The following is a 25,249-nucleotide window of genomic DNA, read 5'->3' as shown; positions in this document are numbered from 1 at the left end:
GTTTGTTGACTGAATGTCTGACTGGAAATGAATATGCATAAACAGATTTGAAAAGAGGGAAGTAAGAGGCTGGGGAGGAACAGAGACTGAGGTTTCGTGGAGGCCTTGCTGGGAAGTAGACAATGACCAGCTCATCTCCAGAAAAGTTGTCACCAGGACTTAGGCCTGGGCAGACAGGTTACTGTACTCTCCAGATATGCCTGTCCCACTCATCACTTACCAGTTGCTCTTCCAGGTGTGGCGGACATGAGGGTCATGGATCCCATGCTTATCAGCCTGCTCATCCAGGAAGTCAAACATGTACTTGATGGCCAGGGGTAGGGCAGAGCCTCGGTGGGCTGTGCTGAAGATGGTCTCGAACAGATCATCCACAAACTTCTGCAGTGTGCCCTGGAGAGGGGGATATGTTCAGATCTGGCTCTAACTACACTGCTCAGGGGGGTTTAAAAAACTACTTCAGGAGCAGAACAAAGGACATCCATGTTCTGCCCGCTTTGTTTACAGTGACATCGGGAGGTATAGTACACCATGCCTTTCCCTCTTTCAATGGTCTCTGGAAGCTCTAACTTTCCCCTGCACACAGACAGTAGACAGAACACAGACAACAGGGCCTGAGCCACCTTCCTCTGCCAGGCCTAGCATTTGGTTTTTCTGCCAATGCTGTTATGGCATTTTTCACAAATGCTAATGAGCATGTTTGGTCAGAGCTGACAAACATAATCTTGTGGTTCCGTCTGGACATTATCCACACTGGCAAATGACCAATTACTCATCTGTGTCCACAGAGAGCCCAGTGAATCAGGGCTCCAGAGAGAAAGGCTGAAACCATAGGCATGGCATCTCCAACACCAGGATTAGAAATGGTGCCTTCAAAGGCATGGATAGAGTTCTAACTTCCATCCCTAGCAATGATGTGGGGTACCCCCCGAGAACAAGGGATGCTTCCATAAGAAGTGGTAGGAGAACTGGATTAGATGTAGCAGGGTCTGTGTATCTGAGAAAGGTCATTAAGAAAGTAAGAATAATTATTCAATGTCCAGAGAATAACAGACTATAGAGTGCTTATTCCTGAATAGGACACCTATATCAAACCTCTGCCACCCAAGGCTCAGGGACCATTGCAGAAGAAGGGGTGGAAAGACTGTAAAAACCAGAGGTGGTGGATGACTACAAGGAAACAGACTTCTCCAGACAGTGGGGCAGTCATTCATATGAACTCAGAGCAATGGCGACAGCATGCATAAGATCCATGTAAGCTTAAACCAGACAAAAACCCAGCATAAAAATGGGGAAATAGGCAAGAAACCCCAATCCTAGCTGAGAAACTATGGGCTCATAGTTGATAACTTCTAGGAGAGGGAGCATTGGTTTTCTTTAAGGGTATGACAGGTTAACAAGGCTCCAGGCGATGGACCCATACTGAACGGGGTTTGAGGACACAAATTTGACTCCATAGGCCTTCATATATATAACAGAGTAGATAAAATTGGACAGGGGATATTGAGGGAGGGTACAGATAGGGAAGGTGTCTACATATGATCAAAATGTATGTGAAATGTGCAAAAATAAATTAAAAAAAGAATACAACTTTAGATTTCATGCTGACTCAAGTCTGATGAAATCTGCCTGGAGTGCTGGGTTGAGCAGGATTCTGAGGCTCCATCCTGAGGAGTCCCAGGTTTCATGTCAGTGCTTGCTATGAGTGCAAAATAGAAAGGGCTGGAGCACAGTTCCTAGTTACTAGGTGTGTGTTAGCCCTAGCAATTGTGTGTGTGTGTGTGTGTGTGTGTGCATGCATGTGTGCAGATGTGTGTGCATTTGTGTGCAAGTCTATGTGGAAGCCAGAAGGCAATGTCAGGAGTGTTTTCCTCAATTACATTCCACATTTATTTATTTGAGGAAGGGTTTCTTACTGAACTTGAAGCTTGTTGGTTCAGCTAGACTTGCTGACCAGCAGACCCTAGAGATTATCCCATCTCTGCCTCCCCAGCACTAAGATCATAGGTGCATGTCACTATGCAGTCTTGCTTTGATTTTTAATTTGGGTTTCATGGGATTGAACTTGGGCTCTCATGCTCTCGTGGGAAGCACTTCCCCCAAGAGCCATCTCCTTAGCCCTAGCATTTTGGCAGGCACATGAAGCCCCTTCCCTTCGCCTGCACATACACATACTTCACCCTGGTCTCATTCCCCATACCTTTGTGGCCAGTAGTCGTGTCAGGTAGATCTCAGATACCATCTTGCTCCCCCGGTCTCCCTCCTTCTGGTCCCCATGCTCATGATTCTTTACCAGGTGCCACAGCTTGACTCCGCTCTCCAGGTCAGGGGTGATCATGGGTGTTCTGGAGCGGAGGCTGTCAGGGCTGCCCGTGTACCTGATCATGTTTTCTGCCAATGCAAAGACCATAACCAACATGTCTTATCTATCTGGTAACTCATGGCACACCCCTGTCCCCAGCCAAGGCCACTACTGTCTGATCCTTCCTGCCACTCACTGACTGGCACCATTACCTTGCCTCAGTGTGGCACATTCCCTGAAATGCAGATGTCTTTCCTGCCACCTCCAGGAACTCTCTGTAGCAAATTCCACCCACTCGGGCTGCCCTCCCCTTCCTGTACTTGGCATTGAGTCAACCTTTAATTATTCAATTTGTGGAAATATAGACTTGTACTTCTTTTAGACTTTTCTTTGTAGGTGTTTTTAAGTCCTGTAGCATATCCTTGGTGTTGCCAATTAAGGGCACATTTAAGAATAGGTAGCTTGTCTCTCGTAGTGAATGTTGATCAGTTGAGGGCTCACAGAGGTATCTGCCTTCACCATCCTCTGGCCCAGGCCACTTCTTCCCACTTGGTTGCTGAACCTCCTGCATGTTTTGAGGTTTGATGAAATGGGAACAGGCAGAGGACCATGTCCTACTGTGCACATGTGCCATGTTTACCTCACATGTGCGATGTTTACCTCTTTAAGAGTCGCATTGTCCTATGATGTTTGTCATTTATATAAACCCTGCTTACTTACAAGAGTGTCTCTGCTTGGGTGACCTTCAAGCAAAGGTAGCAGCAGATCAGGGCAGTTCTGGAGTTTCCACTCCATATCCAACACCCATTCTCCTCCACTCCAAAGCCTTAGACCTGGGCCCGCCCCTTCATATTGCTGCATAATAAAGGTGCAACTTTTGCCAGTCGTCTATCCTCTATACTTCTGAGTTATAATTTGCCAATCTGAATAATAAGGCAAATAATAATTCACTAGACTGTTGTGAACTTGATGTGAAATGATGAGGGAAAGAAAGACAGACTTTAAGACATTCCTGAAGGTTAGATTTGTGTGTGTGTGTGTGTGTGTGTGTGTGTGTGTGTGTGTGTCCAGGTGGGTATGTGTATGTACACACGTGGGGGCCAAAAGTCAACCTTGGATGTCATTCCTCCTGTACCATCTACTTTGTTTCTTGAGACAGCGCTCTCCTCACCAAGGAGGTTAAGCTGACTAGCCAGCCAACTCCAGAGATCCATCTACCTCCACTTCTCCAGAGCTGAGATGACAAGCAAACACTCCCATGCCTGGTATTTATACATAGGTTCTGGGGGTTGAACTCAGGTCCTCATGCTTGCATAGCAAGCACTTTAACAACAGAGCTATTTCTCCAACTCTACATTGTCCTTAGCTTGCAGATGAAGTTTATGTTTCTGCCTCAGAGCTAGTGATTGGAATCAGGCACCTCTACCCCAGCCTAGATCTCTCTGAAGCTCAGCCGACTTGATCTTCTATCCCAGTCCATGCATCTGATGACAAGACAACAGTGGCTCAGGATATCCTCACCCCCACATCCTTCCTCCCCTCAGTCTGATGAAATCTTACCGTATTTACTTGCTGAGGTTCTAGAGACTGTGGAGTTGTTCACTGCATTATAAGCTGTCACTTGCTTGGACACTAAAGCCACCACAGAACCATCTGGCACCTACAAAGAAAAGGCTTCTAAGGACTGGGCATTGAAACTCTGCCACCCCTCCCAGAAATAAGGACAAGTTAGGATTAACTGGGGCCTAAGAGACAAGTAGCATCTTGCTGGGAACATGGGGTTTTGGAGGCTACTGTTTTTCCTTTGGATAAGACAAGTCACAGATCTGAGTATCAGCAGTGTTCTATTTTGTGGCTTTTGTATGGGGCAACTTCTGGCATGATTTCTTCCTTTACCTTCTCCCTCCTGAGGCTTGGAGATCACCCAGCCATAAAGGCCCAGAAAGCCTTCTAAGCAAGGATCCTTGGGGGACTTTGTTTACACCCTGAAGGAAACATGCATGCCACACCCTATCTCCAAAGAGGCCAGAAGCTGAGTGACATAATTTCCCCTTGGGTCACCAAGGAACATGGACTGTTGGTGAGGAATGCATTGGGAGCTGGTATCTAGCTCTGGATGACTGTAATTCAAGACCTAACACTCCTAGGGAAATGGTCATCTGCTTGGCCAGCTCCTACCTTCCCTGTTCAGCTCACCTGGTAGTGGGCAAGTGTGTTGAGTCTCTTCCAGTCATTCTCAATCTTGGTGGTGATGTCCTCATCCTGCAGGATCATTCTTGCCCCACTTCCTTGTCGCCACTCTGTAGGGAAAGTAGTGGCACTCAGAGAGGTCCTCTGGGCCCTCCTGGAAGCACCCTCAGTGTCCTGTGTAGGTACCCATACAGTGCCATCTCAAGGACATGTGCACAGACAGACCAGTTCCAGGATGCCAAGAGGACGAGTGTAGCTGTTCTCAAGGCAGAAAGGCCCTGAGCTTCAGTTCTGTTCCTAACCCAACACATCATGTAAAAGAAAAATAATAAGGATAACACCATCTGTCTTCTCTGCACCTGTTTGCTGTGAGCATCCACATCTTCAAGAAACATATACTCTGTGCACATGAGGTGAAAAATGACGACTCAACGAATCATGAAGCACTTAGCAAAGCACTGGCAATGTGGGTGGCACCGTCACAGCGCACCACTTGCTGTCTAGGTTGGAAAGCCCAGGAGCTGGTGAAATCTCTCCTGCAGGTTAACTCTCTGTAGCCCCACACCTGTTCCTTTGGTGTGTCTTGCAGGGGGAGGTGTTCACCCTTGGAAGAGAACTGGGCAAAAGCGTCTGGACCATTCTCACATCCTGAAATACTCTCACACCCACAAAGCTGTTGTGGATAATATCCATCTTGTTACGTAGTCAGCACGTCATTATTTTAATATAGATATATACTTACATCCTCACCTCTCCTCACCAGTACCTTTACCCCAAGGCCGATCTGAGGGACATATATACACAAAGAATAAAGAGCACTGCTTCTCATCAGCTAGAAAACATCATCCTACTTAACACAGATCATGTGTAGAGGGCAAAGGACACATTACAGTCTTGAAATACACACTGGGAAGTGTATGTGCATGGCAGCTCACCTGTTTATGCTTACACATGTTCTTGCATACATACATACCATTTTCATGAGTACACACCGTAAAGGAAAAACCGTCTCTTAAAGTCAAACACAACGTGTGTCCCAGCCAAGAAGCTGGCAATCTGGTTCCCAGGCAGCTGAGACCCTGCTCCCTGGCTCCCAGCTTCTGGTGTTCTTGAGCCCTGCAGAGTACACTGGGCTTGCTCTGAGTGCTTGTAGATGTGGGCATCCCTTGTATGACCCTGCCTGCTTGGCCTGCCAGGGAGCTTTTCCTATAGACCCCAGAGACACATGTGAAAAGTGCCCATTTTGTTTTCTTCCTGCCGAGGTCAGGCTGTGAGTTCCCTTGTGGCCCCATGTGTGGCATAAAAAGTACAGTTCCTCCCTCCTTTGTGTGCCATGGCTAGGGTCAACTATGTGTCAGTAGTGTGAGGAAGGGTGGGGAAAGGATGGATCTGAACCCTGAACGATGACCAGACTGATGCTGGCATGCGCCAGTCTCTACTAAACATCGCCCTTGAAGCTTTGGGAGTCTGACAGGCTGTTTTACTTGGGCCTGTCATGCTGATGGGATGACCATGTTTTCCCCATGGCCAAGATACTGGACAGTGAGCAAGTGGACATACACTCGTACTGATGTCAATGCTTGGTCACAGGACTGGGGGTTTCAGGAAGAGGCCTCCATGTTGCCCAGTCTTGCAGCCCCGAGCCAGTCTCCCTGCTTTGACAGGAGACTCTGTGGATACCCAGGAGGTAGCAACTATTGTCTTTTGATCTCAAACAGTTAGGGATGTCTCCCCAAATACCAATATAAGGATCATGAGGTGGAATCAAAGGGAACACTTAGCCTTGCTTTTAGCGCTCTTAAGCCTATTATTTTTGCTGTTTCTTACACAGAAAAATTGCCATGTGCTTCTTTCTGGACTGTTGGAAAGGTTTAAAAAAATGAAATTTTGATAGAAGAAAGTCTGGGGGATGGGCTTGCCATGTGCTTCTTTCTGGACTGTTGGAAAGGTTTAAAAAAATGAAATTTCATACCATCCCAGTCCAATGTTGATAGAAGAAAGTCTGGGGGATGGGTAGCTGCTGTTGGCAGCTCCATTCATGGGGCTTGTGGGAAAGAAGCAAGGGCCACCAATAGTCTACACAGCAGAACCCCAGATGCAAGAGAATGTGGGGCACAGCTGGAAGACAACCCTGCATTCCAGACAGACTTTAGATAGGTCACAAGGAAACCTGCTCCCCAGGGCTTACCCTCCTTGGCCAGGGTCTCTGTATTAACCCCACTAGCTGGATCCACTTCCACATCAACCCACACTGACCAATCTTCTATCCTATCCTGACAGAAGCTAGCTCTGGCTTTTGTCTTCACACCTATATACTGTTCCATGTGTCGCCATTTTGAAAACTCTGATTCTGAAGGCGCCAAGAGCCCCATTGTCACTCATATCTGAGTCTCATTGGGTCCCCTCCATTCATTTGTTTTTTTTTTTTCATTCACGCAGTCATTTATTAAATAAATATTAAGTTTCTTATGTCTTTGGAATGCCTCAAGAAAATGTGTGTGGATTTGGGCTCGCTTTCTGAATGTTCTACTGCTTGATGAGTTTGTTCTCACAGAGGAGAGAGAAGAGCCAGATGGATGGGAGAGGGCTGCCCTGTGTGGGCAGCATATCACAGTACATGCCTGCCTGCCTGATAAGGGACTGGTGTTCAGGTCCAAAGGAAGCAGTTGTGTGAGACTTAGAGATCCATGAGTATGAATGAGACCTGATGGGAAAAGGTTGGAATGAAGGGTGGAGGGATCCTTGGGGATTAGAAGATGTTCACAAGATCCAGCAGGCCAAGCCATGGTGTGTGGGGTTGAGCTGAAGACCACGGGGTTGGGGAATGGTGAGGGGAGAGGCCAGCCTTAGAGCAACAGGAGCAGGAAGCCCTGAAAGAAGGCTGTCCAAGGAAGAAAAGTGATGGCGTGATACAGAGGGTGAGGGACAGGGCGCAGATCACAGGAGTGTTCAGGACATGGGCCAGAAGCTCTTGGAGATGTTTTTGGAAGATGTGTCGAGGAAGTGCATAGTCGGTGGTGGGAAGCTGGGCTTATTGGATGGAGGGAATTGCCTGAAGAGAACCTGGAAGAGGATTCTGCCTCTGAGGACATGAGGAGCCCAGCTCCTGGAGAATCCTCTACTCAGCAGCAGGTGCCACAGTGAGAAGCAAATCATCCCCAGGGCCCACAGCACCTCAGCAGTTCTGACCCTTGCAGAGTTGCCTACAGGCAGACAGACATATGGGCATGCACACGTACATGCACGCACAGATGCAAGCACAGCTCATATTTCACTCTAAGCATGGATCCTCCATGCTTTGCCATAGCCCTGAGACCAGCTCTCCTATAGCTACCTCTCCTCAGACCATTCACATCATGGAAGTCTTCATGAGCTTATGCTGAGAGGCGAGGCAGGAAGGAGACTGTACCAGAATAGGCAGAGCCTAAAGAATCCATTTTCAGGGTACCAAGTAAGTCTCACTTCACAACAGTACCTCTACTTTCACACCAGGCCACCCTTTCTCATCTTGGGTTCTGCAGCAGATTTGTAGAACCCCACAGCATCCTGTCACACAGAACCCATGAGAGGTTGGGAGAGGAGGCCAGATTCTGTTCGGCCTACCTGTGAGCAGGTAAGCCCAAGGAAGTCCCGGCCGAGGGCCCTAATTCCCCCCACACCTGGTTACTCTGACGTGTCTAGGGCAAGGACCGCAGGCACATTTTGAAGTTATGAGAGGGTCAGAGTGACTGCTTAAAAGGTTAAAAGTCTGGCTTGGTTTTGTGCTTGTAAGGATATCCTAGTGACTCAGGAGTCTGGTCCAAGAGGACTGCTTGTTCAAAGTCTTCTCGGATTACAGAGTGAATTTCAACCCAACCTGGGCAGCTTAGTGAAGATTCTGCCCCCAAATAAAAAGCAAAAAGAGGTCTGAGGGTATATAAAGTCCTTGCCTAACATGTGTAAGGTCCAGGGTTCCATTCCTAGAACTTTGAAAAACCACAGGAAAGGGTAAGAAAACTGAGCCAGTATGGGAGAGGTGACCATCTAAAACTACTTTTTTAAAGAGGAGACATTATAGTGACAGCACGTTCTCAAGTACAAAGTAAATGCAATGCTTAAAAGAAGTAATTTACAAAACAGAAATGCATCCTTGTCTTATAAACTGTAAAGCGCCCTGCGCCATCTAGTCTTTGCTCTTTGGAGAAAGCTGGGAATGCAAAGGAAAGCCTGGCTACCGCTCACTGGGTAGACTTTTTCCTTTCTTTCTTTTTCTCTAGTGATAAGTATTGAGCAGAGGGTCTTTTGCATGCTAGGCAAGTACGGTACTCCTGAACTACATCCCAAGCTCTCTTTTGTTTTTGAATTTTGAGACACTGTCTTGTAAGCTGTCTTGTAAGCCTTAAATTCACTCTGTAGTCCAGGCACACCTTGAACTTGTGATCTTCCTGGTTCAGCCCTCTCCACAGTTGGGATCATAGGCCAGTGCCACCAGCCCTGGCTTCGGTAGATGTTCTTGAACATGGTTTTGCTTCAGGCAGTGTGCTGGGTCAAAGAAGAGTTAAACACTCAGGTGGTGGCCATGGGGAGGAGGAAAGGTGACCCTGGTATTCATATAAATGGCACCAGGGGAAAATTGCTGGCTGAGACCTCTTTCTCTCCCATGCCCTGCTCCAGGCACCAAGCACAAAGGACAGGCATACTCATGATCCAATTTTTTATATTCCACCTTCCAGGGAGAGAGGGAGGTGAAATAAAAAAGAAGAAATCCCATTATCTTTATCTGTCCTTCCCATCACCAGGCAGAAAATGCAAACCGGGGAGACAGCTGCTGTGAACTCTTTATATTTCATTCAGAAGATAGTGTATCTTTTTATTGTATACAGGAATTACTTATTTGAAAAAAAATATATCCTTTCAGCAAGACAGAGAGGGGGTGGTGGAGTCCTGGGGGCTGTTGACAGAGCATTTGCTTAAACCAGAGGAATCTCTGGAGGTCACCAGTAGTAGTAGAGGGAGGAAAAAAAGGCTTGCAGGGGAGACTGTGGAAGGAAATGGTCCTCTCTCCACCTCTCCGCTGTGTGATATGGATCCAGGCACTGTGCCTCTCTGAGCTATAGATTCTCTACTTGTGCAAAGGAGTTCAACAGCAGCAGTGGTTTCCTCTGGGGAGTAAAGGGGGTGAAAATGTGTGCCTTAGCTCGGAGAGAAAATGTCCTGCCTCTGCTACCATGCGCAGAAGCAACAAACTTCTAGGCACTGTGCTTTGGCATAGAGCTTGCAACAGGTGGGCTCTTATGTTGGACAGGTGTTTGAAGAGTTGAGATGCAAGTAGGTCCCTGCCCAGATACCCAACTGCAGTGAACTGATGGAGCCAGCACATCCATGCAGGGTAGGGTGCCACCTGGATACTGTGCTTTGAGAGCCCCACACTCTCATAGCATCTGTAAATATCTTTCATATATCCCAACAACCTATAACCAAGGCAGACCTTTATCCTCTGCTTTGGGCCCTGTGATGGTGAATTTCATGTCAACTTGGTAGGGCCCTGCTGCCCAGATTACTTGGTGGAACATTACTCTGTGTACTTGTGTGAGGTATGGGTATACTACAACAACATTTAAAATGCATAGGCTTGGAAAACTGTTCTCCTTAATGTGGTTGGGCCTCATCCAGTCAGCTAAAGGTCTGCAGGAAACAAAATGCTGACCACCCCTAAGCCAGAGGGAATTCTGTAAGCGATGATTTTGGGCTCTTCCCTGGGTCTCTATCCTGCCAATGTACTCTGCAGATTTTGGGCTTGTCAGCTGGAAAAATTACATGGTCAGCTCCTTCAAAGAAATGTGCATACACATACGCATGTGCGCATGCACACGCACATGCACACACACACACATACAGAGAGACAGAGAGAGAGCGGGACAGAGAGAGACACAGAGTCAGAGAGGGAAGGAGGGGTGGAGGGAGGGAGAGAGAGAGAGAGAGAGAGAGAGAGAGAGAGAGAGAGAGAGAGAGAGTGAATCAGAGACTGAGACCAAGATAGAAAGAAACTCACCTTACAATGGAGTTATGTCCAGATAAACCCATCCTAAGTGGAACATTTGTTAAGTAAAAATGCCTCCTAGCTTAGCTCAGCTTAAAGTCATTAGAGTACCTATAGTCAGGCCAAGTCAAAAGTCTACTTTATCCTAAAGTGATGAGGATCTCCTGTACTTTATTGAATACTGTGTTGATAGTGAGCCACAGAACACTGTATGGATGTGTGGCTATACCACTGTACAATGGAATATTGGCTCTGCCTACAGATTCCTGCCAAGCAAGCTGCTCCTATGGGTCTCATAATGCCTAGAAAAGGCTCACATGGGGGAAAAGTGAGTGTTAGGAGAATGCTGATCCAAGCAGCCATGAGTGGACATGCTGGGCACAGGAGCTGCAGACCTGGCTGCTGGGAAGATGAAAGCCTAATTCACGCTAGGCAGGGAGTGAGCTGGGATGGATTTTTGGGGGGGTGATGACAGAAGCCATTTAGACTGCTTCCTTTTGAGCTAGTCTGAGACAGGAACTGGTCATCTGGGGAAGGGAGGCAGTCTGCACCAGATACCTTCTATGGTGGGAGGAGGTTGTAGGAAATGGTGCTCTGTTGTTTTGGTTCTGCCCAGCACAGGATGAGTGGACCTAACCCAGTCTGTGTGTCAGATGACCCTTGGTATAGATTAATTTGTGGTAATAGAGACATCTTTCTTTATACATGGCTTTAGGCTTTCAAAGGACTTTCACCTACATGAAAGGGACAACTCACCTCACCTCCCTCTCCCCATAGGGCAAGGTACAGAAGTGACATTTGAGTCTTTGAGGAGACCTCATTTTCCTTTCTTTGCAACCTGGGTTTGGACTGAAGAAGCCTAGAGTTTGGAGGCTGCTTCAAAGACTGGCTTTAATTAACAAAAAGGAAACTTTAAGGAAAGCACTCTGTGGGGTTGAACAGAGAGACCCCTGGGAAAGCAAGCAGGATACCACTTTCCCCATGGGATGTGGCCCGAGGTCAGACTGCTGAGGCTGGTCCTCTGGTTCCCTGCTATAACCTCCCTAATATAGGGTGGCATGACTCCCCCAGGAGCAGCCTCAGGAGCGCCACAGTGGCAGAGGGAACCACTCTGTACTTCTGGCACCTGTGCATGAGCCTTCATGGGGAGCACTGTAGCACTGGAGGTCTGCTTGTATGGAGGGAGGTGACTTGAGAAGTCTCTGCAGCCTGCAGCTGGAGACCTCAGCCTCTCTCCAGTCAGCTCTGGCAGGTCTCAAGTTTTCTTCCCTCTTAGGGAATGGCAGGAAATGACTTCAGTTCAAGATGGTTCATGACTGTGGGTGTGAGATGTGCTACACTTTTTCACTGATTGGGTGTTTCTAAGTATAAGACACATGCTCAGTGGTCTTTCTGTCATTTAGTACATCCTCTGCACTCTCACCTCTGCTTTCTGCCATCCCTTCTCAGCCCCTAGGGATATCCCCCACGCACTTTACAGATAAGGACTCAGAGGCACTGAGGGTGGCTCTGCTCTAGGCCCACAGATAAAACAAAAGGAACATGGGCACCATCTAGTTAGTCTACTCAAGCCATTGTGCTCCACCCTATGATTGTCTGGGAGAGAGTAGCACAAAACCTTTCCTTCCAGAAACTATTTCCTCCCCCATTGGCTCCACAGGCCCACTAGTCTGCAGGGTGCCTCACCGCAGTAAGGGTAAGTCAAATGCATATAGACATGCAAGTCCACCTAGCTCCAGGGACCGGTGCCCTGGGACTCATGCATGGACACAGTACTCCACACACTCTGAGAGACATCCTCCAAGTAAAGGGGTCCGTGCTCACTCAAGCTTCTCTCCCTTGACCCAGAAGCTCGGAGCACATGCCCCCATGCATCCAGCAGAGCCAAGTGGGAGAGACTGGGTGAAGTGGGGATATAAAAAGTTCATAGAGCTAGCAGAACTTCCTGATGCTCAGGGTCTTTAAGCATCAGAATCTGGGGGGAGGGACCAAAAACTTGCCCTGGATTTGAGTAAAGAATTAGATGCCCATATGTCTTACTTGGCTTAATAGAAGCCAATTTAGAGGACAGATGGATGTTCAGGACCTCTGGGGGTCCTCCTACCCCCCATGTGGTCAGGAATCAATGCACTCCTCATGTACACCATCCACAAACAGCCATAGCCAATGTCCTTGGAAGCATCTTCATAAAAACTGTAGCCAACACTGCAGTACAAGTACCATGCTCTGTATCATGGCATAAGAATGGCACACAAAGACTTTTGATGTGCTGAACTCCTACTATGATGCAGATGCTATTATTATCCCTAGCTTATAGATAAGGAGAGTAGGCACAGATAGATTAAGTAACTTGAACAAGGTCACACAGCAAGAATCTAGGGATACCAAGCCATATCCAGGTGTTACAATGGCTCAGGATACTGGAATTGCATTCTTCATCCTCCTCCAGAGGATGCCCCTCAAATGACATTCTGTGAAGCACTCATGCATAGTATGGCTGGATCTAAGTACTGGCCCTGGGTGGCATGCTCTTATTTATACAGGCTATGCTAGTTCTTCATGGAACACTCAAACACAATGTCATCCTGCTCTGAAACAGGCCGTCACATCTCACTTTCCTCTAGTCTCTATCTCCATCCTCCATGACTGACTCAGATCCTCAAGCTGTGGGTATTCAACAAAAATTATAGGCACTGCATACAGGGGAGGGAGAGCCTGGGGGGAGGAACAAAGACAGTGGGGAGACCTTGGCCATAGGAACTCAAAAGAGCAGGCTTTGCCTTTAAATCCCTTCACTCAGATATGACATCTGCAATCCCAGTTCTCGGTCATTCCAAGGCTCCCAGAGGCATTTCCTACCAGGAAAGTTTGCCAATCCGGTACCTAGTAAACTATGGCCCCTCTTCTTTTTGGGTTCATCCACCGTCCCGCCAATTCCAAGCAGGTTGAAAAGGCAACTCCAGCCTGCTTCCCTCCATCCATTGCTTTCCTTCTGCTTCCTGAAGACTAGCTCTGTCTCCTGCTGACTGAAGAAGGCAGGAAATACCCAAGACGGGCCATGAGAGAAGGCCTGGGTGGCAGCCCACTCACCCAGGTCCATGTCTGCAGCCTTGGGCCGGTGGGAGCAGGGCACATTTTTGAAGATGGCATCCAGGATCTTTTCTTTGACCTGAGTGATGGTGTCACAGTTAAGGATCTTCACTGGAACTTCGGGGCTGTTGGCATTGTCTGGACTGACACAGCTTAGGACCTGGGGATGGTGGGAAAGGTCAAATGAGTGAGGGCACCAGGAAGTGCTCCCAGTCCTCAGCACCATCCTGGGATCTTTTGTGACTGGCTCCTCCTCTCCATGAGGGACTGTGGAGGGGCCAGGGTGACTCACCTAAGTCCCTATATGGGTCCCTGGCCCTCTCCTATCCAAACAGGCAGGATATCACCATGGTTCCAACATCACTATAGGAGTATAAACTGAACACTTAACTCTCTGTCAGAACAACTGCCATTAAGGTCTTGATTTTCCAAAGGGAACAGTGTCCCAGCACATGGGGGTGGTAGCCAGGGTCTGTAACAGGACAGGCATTATTGCATGCACACACATACAGTCTTTCACCTGGATGTGTACATGCAGAAGGTACCCCCTTAGTAGCCCCAGATCCTTAGCATTTCCAAACCCCACACACACCCCATGTGTCATTCTTTCGTATTGCTCCTCCAACACACACACACACACACACACACACACACACACCCTTACACACCCACTACTAATGAGAATGGGGACCCCTGTCTTGAAAGATTTAACAGCTTTAGTTCGAGGAAGGGTTTTGGGAAGATTGGAGGCTGCTGGATCTATTAGGAGCTTAATATGTTCTTTAAATATAAAAACGTGCATTTTAAACACTGCCGTTTCAGAGCCCTTGAGAGTCCTCCCTGGCTGTGAACCTGTCACAGCCAGTGCAGGGCTTCTAGTTCTCCCTTCAGAAAAAGGCGGGAAATTTAAAATTGCTTCACCAGCTCTTTGCTTCCTTTACGTTCTTCACTTTTCCTTTAAGAAGTTCAAAGCTTTCCATTGGCCATTCTTACTCTATTCTTTCTGTATTGTGAGTGCTATGGAGGTTCCCTGGGTGGATCCTGGTGGAACAGGGAGGGGGCTGTGGGATGCAAGAAGAACTGAGGTGTATAAGAGTGAGGCAGAGAAGCCTGGGTATTAGGGGACTCTAGCAAGGTGTCCTGCCATTCTGGGCTCCCTAGATCCTGAGCCCTCTGTGTGCCTCTCCACAGAACTTAAACTCCCCCTGCCCCTCCCTGTAACCATTTCCCAGTAGCCCCATCTGGCTTGCAGAACCAGACACCAGCCCCCCTCCTGCTCCATGTGGTGGCAATCAGAACTCTGGCCCTGGACTTCTGCCTCTCATTAGCAACTTGACTGCTATGTGCACAAATGGGGAACATGCTTATTCCATTAAGAAGAAAAAAAAAAATCTCCTAAACCTGTAAAACCATACTCAGCACCTTCAAAATACCCTGAGCAGAGAATGAGGGAGGCAGAACCTCTAGGCCATGTGGCCATGACTGCCTTCTCCCACCCACTCCATCCTTTCTAAGAATCTTCTGCATCTCTCCCTCCCGTCCTGGCTGCCTTGTGCTTTCTTGCTGTCTGGCCAGAGGTGGGCCACTCTGCCTCCCCCAGACAGCAGCATGATCTTATCTGGGCTTCCTCCCCTAAGAGAGTGTGAAACAGGAACTGAAACCTGAGGGTGATCTCTGTCCTTGTGGCAACAGCTCCATAGCATGCTTCTAGGCAGGGACTGATTTTCCAGAGAGGAAGCAATAACCCTCCGATGGACAAGGTTTTTGGCTCAGAAGCACATCCCTCGTTCTCTGCTAGGAAAGTACCCTTCAAACATTCATGTGAATAGGGCCACTCAGACATGGTATTGATTCAGATCCAGGGAGCCTAGGTATTCTGCATCTGGTAGACAGCCTGGTAACATCTAGTAGTCAACCAGGTAACTGGATGGTGCTCCAGCAGACTCCCACATGACCATGTAGCCATCTAGCAAGCTCCTCGTGGGACATCCAGTCATCTAGTGAACTCCCAGGGAATATCTAGCATTCTACCGGGTTTCCAGGCAGGGATATAGCATCCTAGTAAACTCTGGGGAGACATTTAGACATCCAGTGGCTTCCCAGGGGGAATCTACTATGTAACCAGGTAGGTATCATACACTCCAGCAAGTTCCCAGGTAGCCGGCTACCTAGCACTCAAGCAGGTAGCCCAGTAGGTACCCAGTCATTTAGTATGTTCCCAGGGGGATATCTGGCACTCTGGCAGGTAACCAGGTGCGTACCTAGCACTCTAGTAGGTTCCCAGGTATTACAGTGTAGATACTGGAGTGCTCCCTGGGATGTGTTAACTGAAGTTCCAGCAGCAATCTAATTAATCACATAATACTTAGGGGACACACTTGACTAGAATGAGACACACTTGGTGTCTGCTGGAGCTTCTCAGTAACCCTCTGTGGTTATCTCTCTCACCTAGGACAAGGTTACTATCAGCATCTCAAAGCTCCTGGGGTTCCTCCAGCCACCCCACACCCCTACACCGTACTCATCAACTTTGTGTTTGCGCTACTCAGCTGGAGTCTCTGTCTCTGCCTCTCCATCTACCATGGCGCAGCACATCTTCTTGCCTCCTCACTGGATAGAGTGTCCCCTTCGTGTGTAAGAACATCTTTCCCTGCAGCCCTGCCATCTCCAGGCAAAATAATCAACCACATCTTTCCCGTTCTTTCCTGCCCATCTCCAGATGTTTCCATCTTAATGAATGCTCAGCCCTGACCTACTCTGATTTCTTCACATTCTCTGTTAGTCTGTCACCTGACACCAGCTGGGTGCACTAACAACCTTTTGGCCTGTGGAATAAAGGTTGGTGCAATTTAGGGTGCAGAACATGATCACAACTCATTATGTGGCATCTGGTATTGTGGATGCTTATGACAAAGGACCAAGGATGGAGGGGATTGGGGCTCGAGACATTTAAAGGCACTTTTCGCTCACTAAGAAATCCATTCAAGCCTCTATTTTTGGAAGGGTGTGTTCCCTCGTCTTCATTTTAAATCCATTCAAGCCTGTTTTAGGAAAGGTGTGTTCCATCTTTTCCATTTTAATTGACGTCTACCATTTTAATCAACGTCTGTGGCTTTCCTCTCTGATCTAGGAACTGGAAGGAAGCAGGGGCCTCACTTGCAGGCTGTGCCTTTGGATCCACAGGAAGTTAATCTGGAGAGGCTGATCAAATGCAATTGGGACTCCCTGGACTCTCAGGAAGATGGGAATGGGAAGATGGGATGGCTCTCCAGCCACTAGGAATGGCTTTGTCCTTGGGGGGGGCATCTCCCCACCTGGCCACAGGGTCCCAATCTGTCTTTATGAGCATCTGGCTGGCCCTCCTACCTCTCCATAACCTCTACTCCCAACCCTGCTGGCCAGGGGTCCTGACCCCTTGTTTCAGTCCCTCCAGGGACCACATCTATGCACCAGCTGAAGAGCTGCTGAGATATAGTTAAGCCACTGGGTGCCCTGGTGCATGGGCCACAGGAAGTGGAGGGTGGTGAAGCAGGGGACTGAGGAATCCTCAGGGGACAAAGCTGGAAAGGTGGCTCCTTCAGCATCTCTACTGTTCCATCTATAGGGAAGGATTGCCCTGAGGTCAAAGTCCACTTGCCAGAACTGAGCGGGAGCAGCGAGGGGGCTCACCAAGGTCTTGTACTCGATCTGTTGCCGAATGAGTTTGTCCTCACTCAGGGAGTAGCGGGCCTCTCCCGTGATGGCATCGATGGGGCCCTTCTCCATCTGCTGCTTGATGGCACAGAACAAGGAGAAGAGGGGCTCCCCAGCACACTCCTGGATGTGAGAAGAAACCTGCTGGTGGAGCTCTGGGACCGCAGGTGTGCAGAGCCCACCCAGCTGTCGCTGCTGTCCCAGTTCTACCTGCTACCTGGCTCGCGTTCCCTGTTTCCTCTTCTGCAGCTCTCTACCCTTCAGATTTGCATATAGCCTGGCTCTGTGGACCCACGGTCTTCCTCCATCCTGTTCTACTTGCTACCTTCCTTCCTTTCTCCCCTCCTTTCAACTCCTCTTATGCCCCCAACTCCCAACACCCCCCGGAGGCCCAATCAAGAAACAGGTTGGTCCTCTGGGTTGTGAGTGCCTCAGGAAGCAAGCTCATATTTGGAAGTCCAGAGCTCTGCTTTTCCATCTTGCAGGCACATCTTTGGCTTGCCTGAGACCCTTATCATAAATAAGTCTGGGACTGAGGGAAAGGAGTGTAGGAGAGAAGAGGAAATTAACTTACAGGTGAGTTGTGTTCAGCTTAAAATGGGAATTTAGTTTTAGGAACAACACGGCACTATCTCAATGGAACATCTACCCCTCACATGAGGGGGAAGATCAGCTGTGGGGGACATTGTTTCTGAAGTTAGGACAAGACGTGGGACTCAGTCTTCAGTGTAGTTCCTGACAACAAGGAGCTCCATTTTGTGTGGGTTAGGAGTACCAGGTCCAGCAAGAGTGGGCATAGGGGGTATGAAGTGAAATGGGGCAGGCCCAGGAGGACAGGAACCAGGGCAGAGCCGGAAATGTGCCCTCATCCCATCCTACCTTGAGGAACTTGTAGAGGAGGAAAGTGAACCAATTGGTCAACATCTTCTCAGCCACTGACTCCGTCCTGGCATCAGTCAAGGAGGGAGTGATGGGAAGAAGACAAAGAGAGAGTTAGAGTCTGTGGGCGGGATAGGGTGAAAAAGAACTTACCATCCTGTGGATTAGAATTCTTGAGCAGGGTCTTATGATCCTAATGCACAGGAGAGTCTCATACCTTGCTATACCCCCAGGACTGAGAGAAAGACTCTTCCTGAACATGCTGAACATGCGTATGTTGAGATAGGTTTGTTTTGTTTTGCTTTGGTTTTGTTTTTCTGGTTTACAGTAGTGCTGTCCTAGAGAACTTCACAATGATTACAACAGTCTTCACCTATGCTTTCGAGTGTGGTGGTTCCTGGTCATGTGATGCTACTGAGCACTTGAAATGTGGCCAGTGTATCTGAGGAGTTGAAGTTTATCCATTTTATTCATAGCATTGAGATTTGAGTCTGCATCCATGGCCAGCAACTCTCCTGTTCGATAGTACAGCCTTAGAGAATGTTAAAAAAAAAAAAAAAAAAAAAAAAAAAAGGGCTGATGAATTCCTTTATGTGAAAAACGAAAAACCCAAAGGAGGGGATGATAGCAATTGGGTAAGGGATAGTAAGGAAGGTGGCATGGGAAGGGAGCAGGGGAAGAGATCGTAGTAGAAAAGCCAGGTATTCCACATGGAGCCTGTTACCCCACCTAGACTCACAGCAGTGACAGCACACAGAGGGGAACCCTAACTCCTCCCATGAGATTTCAAAACTGTCCTCTGTCAAAGGTTTTCAGACACTTTGGGACTCTCTAGGAATTCCTTCTAGGGAAACCTGCAACGGCAGGGAATACCTTTCTGAGTCATGCCACGACTCAAATCTACTTATTCTTTTCTGACAAAGAAGATATAGAGGTGGTGTTGTCAGCTTGGGTTGCACCCATTTGGAGCAAGCATCTTGCACTGAAATTTGTGCTAAGAACATGGCCAGCTCCAGAGACAAATTAGCCCATTCAGAGAGGTTTGACTAGTTTAAAGACACAGAAAATATTAACTGATACCTCCGGGTATTTGGACAGCTGCTGGTATTCAGTGAAGCCAAAAAGGAGAAAGAAGGAACACTATTAAAAGTTTGGGGAGAAGGGGCAGCCAGGGACAAAAAGAAGAGAATGAAGTGGAAGAGAGGCGCAGAGGCATCCAGGGGAGCAGGAACACAAAACGAAAGGGGGAGACAGAGACCCAGAGTGAGACCATGAGACCACGCGGGGAGACTCAGTAGGCGCTCTGGCAGCAGTGGCAACCCTAGAATTATGCCAGTGGGTGGCTGTGTGGTGAGAGTAAAACAAGAATCAGAACCATCTACCTCACTGTTTCCAAAGCTTTAGGATTCTCTATGCAGCAGCTCTTTACAAACATGCAGGCAAATGCCTGCTGTGCCAGAAAGAGCCCAAAGCAAAACACTTTGGAAGGCTAAGACTATCTACCCTCCAGGATGAGTGGGCACTACTGAGGCCTGACTAGAGACTCAGAGACCACAGGGCAGAAGTCCAAAAGGCAGGATAGAGTGATCTGGGCAGAGGGCAGAATGTGGGGGCTTCACGTGGGGTTTTCTAACTGCAGGTGTGTTGTGACTAGATATTGGAATAACAGCCTCAAGGAGAAATGGCCTCCCTTCAAATGGAAGTGGTATAGAATGGAAATGCCTATGTTTACTACCAAAGGCAAAGTCACAGGGTAAAAGTAGGGCTCATGTTGTGCATTTCAGGAGTGTGTGCTGGCAGGCATGTGTTACAGTTCCAATGTAATGTTCCCATAGGCTCATGTGTTTAAACACTGGGTCTCTAGCTGGTGACACTCTTCATAAGGTCATGGAACCTTTAAGAAGTGGGGCCTAGTTGGAGGAAGTAGGTCACTGGGGGTAGGTCCTTGGTGTAAAATATCCCTGGCTCCTTCCTGCCATTCTTTCTCTGCTTCCTGGCTGTGCGGTATGATCAGCTGACATCCACTTTCATAGATACATGCTACCACAGATCTGTCATTGCCTTCCCCACCACAATGGACTGTGTCCCTTAAAACCATGAGTCAAAATAAGCCTTTCCTCCTTTAATTTGCTTTGCCCGGGCATTTGGTCATAGTGAAGAGGAAACTTAATTAATATAGCTTCCAATTCTGTCCAGCAGTAATTCCTAAATTATTCAGAGCTTATCGTGGGGGTCAGAACATAATTGTTGGGCTGCACAGGATCAGTTGTCCCAAAGAGGCCTTCAATCCATGATTCTCAAATTGTAACACATATTCAAGCATTCCTTGTTGAAATGCATATCCATTAGTGGGTCTGGAAGGGGCCTGAGTGGCTGCATTTTTAACAGTCTCCTACATGCTGTGCCTGTTACTGGTCCACGGGCAGCCTGAAGCCCTCTCCTATTTCTTAACCTAGATGAGCCCAGGCATGGCCTAACTGATCTCAGAGAAATAATTCTAGTGGAAAGCTGCACAATCCCGGGAGTGGAAGAGCAGGGGCAAGTGGAAAACAGATACAGGGTGAACTGTGTTTTAGACACCCTTATGATGGTAGGACTGGCCTCTTGCAGATCAAGGCCTCTCTGGCTAGAAAGCATGGCTGATCTCCTAGCAGGCTGTCTGGTCTGCATAGAAGGATCTGTGAGCCAGATTGTGGAACTGGGCTGGGTAGGGGGTACTCTGGCCCCTGCAGGCCACTGTAGACCTCTCTTACCTCCTGAGTAACAGCTTGGGGTGGTTCTTGCTTTCCAGGTTCTTGTCGATGAGGTCAGCCAGCAGCTGCTTAAGCACATCTGTGGCGTACTCTAGCTTGCTCTGAAGCACGGTCATGATGAGTGAGGCCACATTACCTCGGTCACGCATGGAGAAGCTGCGTTGGGACTCTAGTGTGCGGATGAAGGACAACAGGAACACCTTGTTGTTGATGAGCTGGGCGAAGAGCTTCAGGCCTTTCTCTACACGCTCCTGCCGGTAGCCTGGGACCTGTGGAGTGATTCAGGGTCCTAACATGAGCTTTTGGGTGCCCAATTGACCTCCCCACAAAATAGCCTGTACCCATCATCAATGTTTCCTCCCCACCTCTGTTGTACCTATGGGCCACCTGGATGATGCTGCCAAGGCCTTCCTATGCAGGCCACAGTGCCCAACATTTGCTTAGCCAAGAGGTGAGTCGGTACCTCCAATTTAGAGACAGCCACAGGCTCCGCCCTCCTGGGAGCCCTTTTGGAACAATGAGTAAGGTTTGTGCCCTAGAGTGCAGTTCTGAAGGTATGGGAGGAGGGTAGAAGGGACACCCAGCAGATGTGTTCTGGAAGCCACATCCTGAGGGCTGTGTTGCAACCTCTGTGGTAGGGAGATGGATGTATCAGGTCTTTGAGAAGGACTGTTGTACTGTAGGCCATGGTCAAGAACATGGTTCCAGAGTCTGTCAAGCTTGGGATGCATTCTATCACTGTCATTTAGTAGTTGACAATTTCTTCATCAGCAAAATGCAGTTAATAAAAGCTAATATACATATGGCTCTTATTCTATGCCAAGTACTGTTTGGACTGCTTTGGAAATAGTGGCCCATTTAATCCACACAACACTCTAGGGTACAGGTTCTGTTAGGGCCTCTGGGACCCCATGAGGGTAGGAGCATTTCTAGCACCCCAAGGCAGAATCTCCAAGCCGGACCATGAACATTCTTTATTCACCAAATGGTTTTCCACTTTAGTTGAAGTCTGTGCATATAAAATTGGATGGAAATTTTAATTGTAACTCAGTAGGCTACAATTTAGGAGTCAGTGATGGGTCAAAATTGGGAGTGTATGATTGATAGCTCTGTGTTTTTAAAGCACTGGTGTGTGACTGGGGCCAGGAAAGCCCCTTCCCCAAATGTGTCCACTTACCCTATGAAACCTGGTGGCCAACAGATCAAGACAATCCCCCTTCCCATTTTCTGCCTATGGGCAGGTATCCTAGGGGCTGAAAGGTTGGGAAACATGGCTTTCACTAATGGGATGTCTCCACACTAAGAACACCAAGAGGGAGAAATTTTCTGTGGCAATGATGGGTTAGAAACCAACAAAAAAATCATCTATATAAGATCCATGGGTCTCACACAGCCCCAGGGTAATACAAGGACACATTGATCCTGGGTCTGATTAAAAGTTATATTCTTAAAAGCAATTTACATTGACATGAAATTTTAAATTAGTGAACTAAGGAAAATAACTATATATGCACATGCTAAGGTCAATGGTTAGATTATTGTCTATGGTGCCCACAGATGGGGCATCATGGTCCTTGCTAGGATTGCTGTTTCCACTCCAGCCCAGACAGACATTCATTCTTTCACTTGCTCACTGTGTTTCCTACACTGCTGCTTTATGCCAGGGCCCCTGCCCTGCAGGAAGTTAAAATGAGAACAGTGAATAAGGGAAGCACTCGGTCCACACATCGGTGATACACATACACAGAGATCTATCTGCTCACCACCATCACTTTCCCCCTTAACCGGGAATTCACATGCTCTTCAGTGTTCCAAGAAGCCTTGTGTTCTATGTAAATTAAAGTGAGGCTGAGGAGAGATGAAAGGCAAGGAAAAGAGTAGGAAGAGGGAGGCGCAAAGACAAAGAATTTGATTAAGGCAGTGGCTGGACAGAGTGTCCTGAAACACCTAGTGGCTTCATGTCTGTATATGGAGCATGCCTAAATCCACGCACACACATATCTGTAGAAAAGGTGCACGGCCAGTGAGGATGTGAGTCCCTCGGCTACAGTCTCTGAAAGTGCCTCACAGTGTCTGTCAGCCGGTGGGTGAAGGAGAGCCTTCCTCAGAGAGAAACACCCGAGTTCTCAGAATAGGAAATACACATACATGCACAGATACCTGCAGCGTTCAGCAAGCAAGCCTGGAGGGACATGGGTGCCCTAAGTGTGTCTGTGGCAAGCAGTGTGTGCTGGCATGGTGCATAGCCTGCTGCACCCAAGGAGACCCCATGTGGACACTCCCTCCAATATCAGTATCTGCAACACCGAGTAGCAACTGAAAAAAGGGTCTGTTTTATTGCACAGATTCCAGATGTACATTCTATTCTGTCCTGATAAGTAGGCACAGCTGAAGGGCACTGACGGTCTGGTACACAGCTTGCAGCTGGGATTAGAAACACTGGAGTCTGACCGCCTCGACTCAGTTCTTGGCTCTGTCCCCAGCAGCTGAATGTCCCGGTCTTTTACTAGGCTTCTCTCTTTTCTCACCTGTAAAATGGTCTCACCTACTCAGAGGACTCCTGGGAAGGCCAATGGTTGAATGCACATTAAGTGTTTAAAGTTGATCAGAGATTTTAATGACCAGAAACATCTAGTGATCATCCTTCAGGATTTTTATTTTGTCTGCTTTCCTCGTTTATTATTTTTCATCTTTCTCTGGTATTTATTTTGATAAGTCATTCCAAAGCCCTTTCAGAACAAAGTGTAACATGAATATATGCATAAGCCAGATACCATGCTAGACAGTAAGTGGGATAAAGCGTTCAGAAGATGGGGTCCCTGCTGGCAGGAAGACAGTGGGGATTTTATCATTCACATTTTCTCCTTCCTTCCCTGTGTGTCATTTGTCTTTCCCAAGGAAGCATCAACTGATAAATACCCTTATACATTTATTGAGCACCAACTAAGTAGTAAAATCCTTTATACTGTGGTTTACTAAACCAGAGCCCACAAACTGCCTACATTTACATGCTATAGTGTTTGGTTGTGGAAACATGCATAGTTTTTCTGGGAACAGGGTCCTCTCTATCCATTCAATTCCCAAAGGGTTCCATACTTCCCAAGATCCTGAAGTATGCTATAAAGCTCCCTGGCTTGGCCCCACCTCCTGCAGAGAGACTGGCTTGGGTCCCTAAGCTAGGTCATCTTGAGCAAGATGTGCTCTACCCCCAGCCCCAGCTTTCTCCCCTCCAAATGAAAGGGCTGAGCTTGCTGACTACTAGCACATTCCCCTATTCTAACATCAGCAAGGCGGGGGCATCACTTCTTACCTCAAGGTCCCGGAGCACAGGGTGGTCTTCAATCCCTGGGAACAGCACTCTCATAGTGTAGGTTCTGTAGTCAAGAAAGGGAATCCCAGCTCCATCCAGGTCACTGGTCAACTCATGGATGTCTGTCTGCAGCTCAGCAAAAGCTGGAACAAAAAGAAGCCTGTGAAGCCTGGAATAATGGCTCAGTTGGTAAAGTTCTTGTCTTGCAAGCATGAAGACATGAGTTTGATCCCTGGAACCCATGTGAAGAAAGCTATGCATGCTTATAATCCCAGAGTTCTGGAGGTGGCAAAGGAGGATGGCAGTGCTCACTGACCAGCCAGCCTACCTTACTTGACAAGCTGCAGGCCAATGGGAGAACTTGTCTCAAAAACAAGGTGGATAAAGTATGAAGAACAACAACAGAGAAACCCCCAAGGATGCCTTATAAGGTAGGCTTAGGAAATATCCCTCCAGGAGTATTCAAAACCCTCACCCAGGCCTATGGGAGTAGAGGGACAGTAGGGATGGATTCTACATTAGCATGGGAGAAAAATGGTTTGGAGACTCATGTCTTTCAAATGGCAGAGAGGTGGTGAGGCTGTCTCAAGACCTGTGATGTTATTGGGGTCATAAGGGGAAAGAATCTGATTTGAAGAATGTGCCGAAGAAGAGAAATACAAAAGGGTGCAGTGAGTCTATGCCTAGTGTTTCCCCTTGAACTGGGTTTCTTTATGAACGTTAAGAACAATTTCTTCCAGTAAAGGAAAGGGGTTTGAACATCCATTTCTAAACTGTGTAGCTTTCAGAGACCAAAAGGGGGTTGGACAGAGGGACTATTATTCCAATCTGTTCCTTCTGCACAGATATGCAGGGAGTATCTTTGTCCTGCCTACCTCAAGGTGATGTTATCTGGTGGCAAATTACAATCTTCATATGAGCACTGTTCCCCAAAAGGGCACCTCAAGGCCCCAGATGGACAAAGCCACAAGACCCTAGCTGGCCCCTGGGAAAATCTAGCATGTAGTACATCTGAG

General features: G+C 47.9%; 1 protein-coding gene across 2 annotated transcripts in view; it reads right to left on the bottom strand.

Moving 5' to 3' along the window:
- The window catches only part of Plxna4 (plexin A4), a 461,715-nt gene that overhangs the window by 14,867 nt on the left and 421,599 nt on the right, over positions 1 to 25,249 (bottom strand). For both annotated transcript variants that reach the window (XM_017802882.2, XM_029555453.1), the window contains exons 21-29: positions 24,234 to 24,376; positions 20,924 to 21,192; positions 18,171 to 18,237; positions 17,268 to 17,414; positions 13,599 to 13,758; positions 4,496 to 4,599; positions 3,860 to 3,959; positions 2,198 to 2,388; positions 221 to 390 (exon numbers count right to left, since the gene is read on the bottom strand). In XM_017802882.2, the coding sequence (XP_017658371.2) occupies positions 221 to 390; positions 2,198 to 2,388; positions 3,860 to 3,959; positions 4,496 to 4,599; positions 13,599 to 13,758; positions 17,268 to 17,414; positions 18,171 to 18,237; positions 20,924 to 21,192; positions 24,234 to 24,376 (1,351 nt within the window). The remainder of the gene's footprint in view (positions 1 to 220; positions 391 to 2,197; positions 2,389 to 3,859; positions 3,960 to 4,495; positions 4,600 to 13,598; positions 13,759 to 17,267; positions 17,415 to 18,170; positions 18,238 to 20,923; positions 21,193 to 24,233; positions 24,377 to 25,249) is intronic.

The sequence above is a fragment of the Nannospalax galili genome, unplaced genomic scaffold (genome assembly GCF_000622305.1).
Source record: "Nannospalax galili isolate Female #2095 unplaced genomic scaffold, S.galili_v1.0 scaffold746, whole genome shotgun sequence".
Taxonomy (NCBI): Eukaryota; Metazoa; Chordata; class Mammalia; order Rodentia; family Spalacidae; genus Nannospalax; species Nannospalax galili.
Note: the sequence above shows the minus strand (reverse complement) of the source record. Positions and strands in the feature narration are given on the sequence as shown.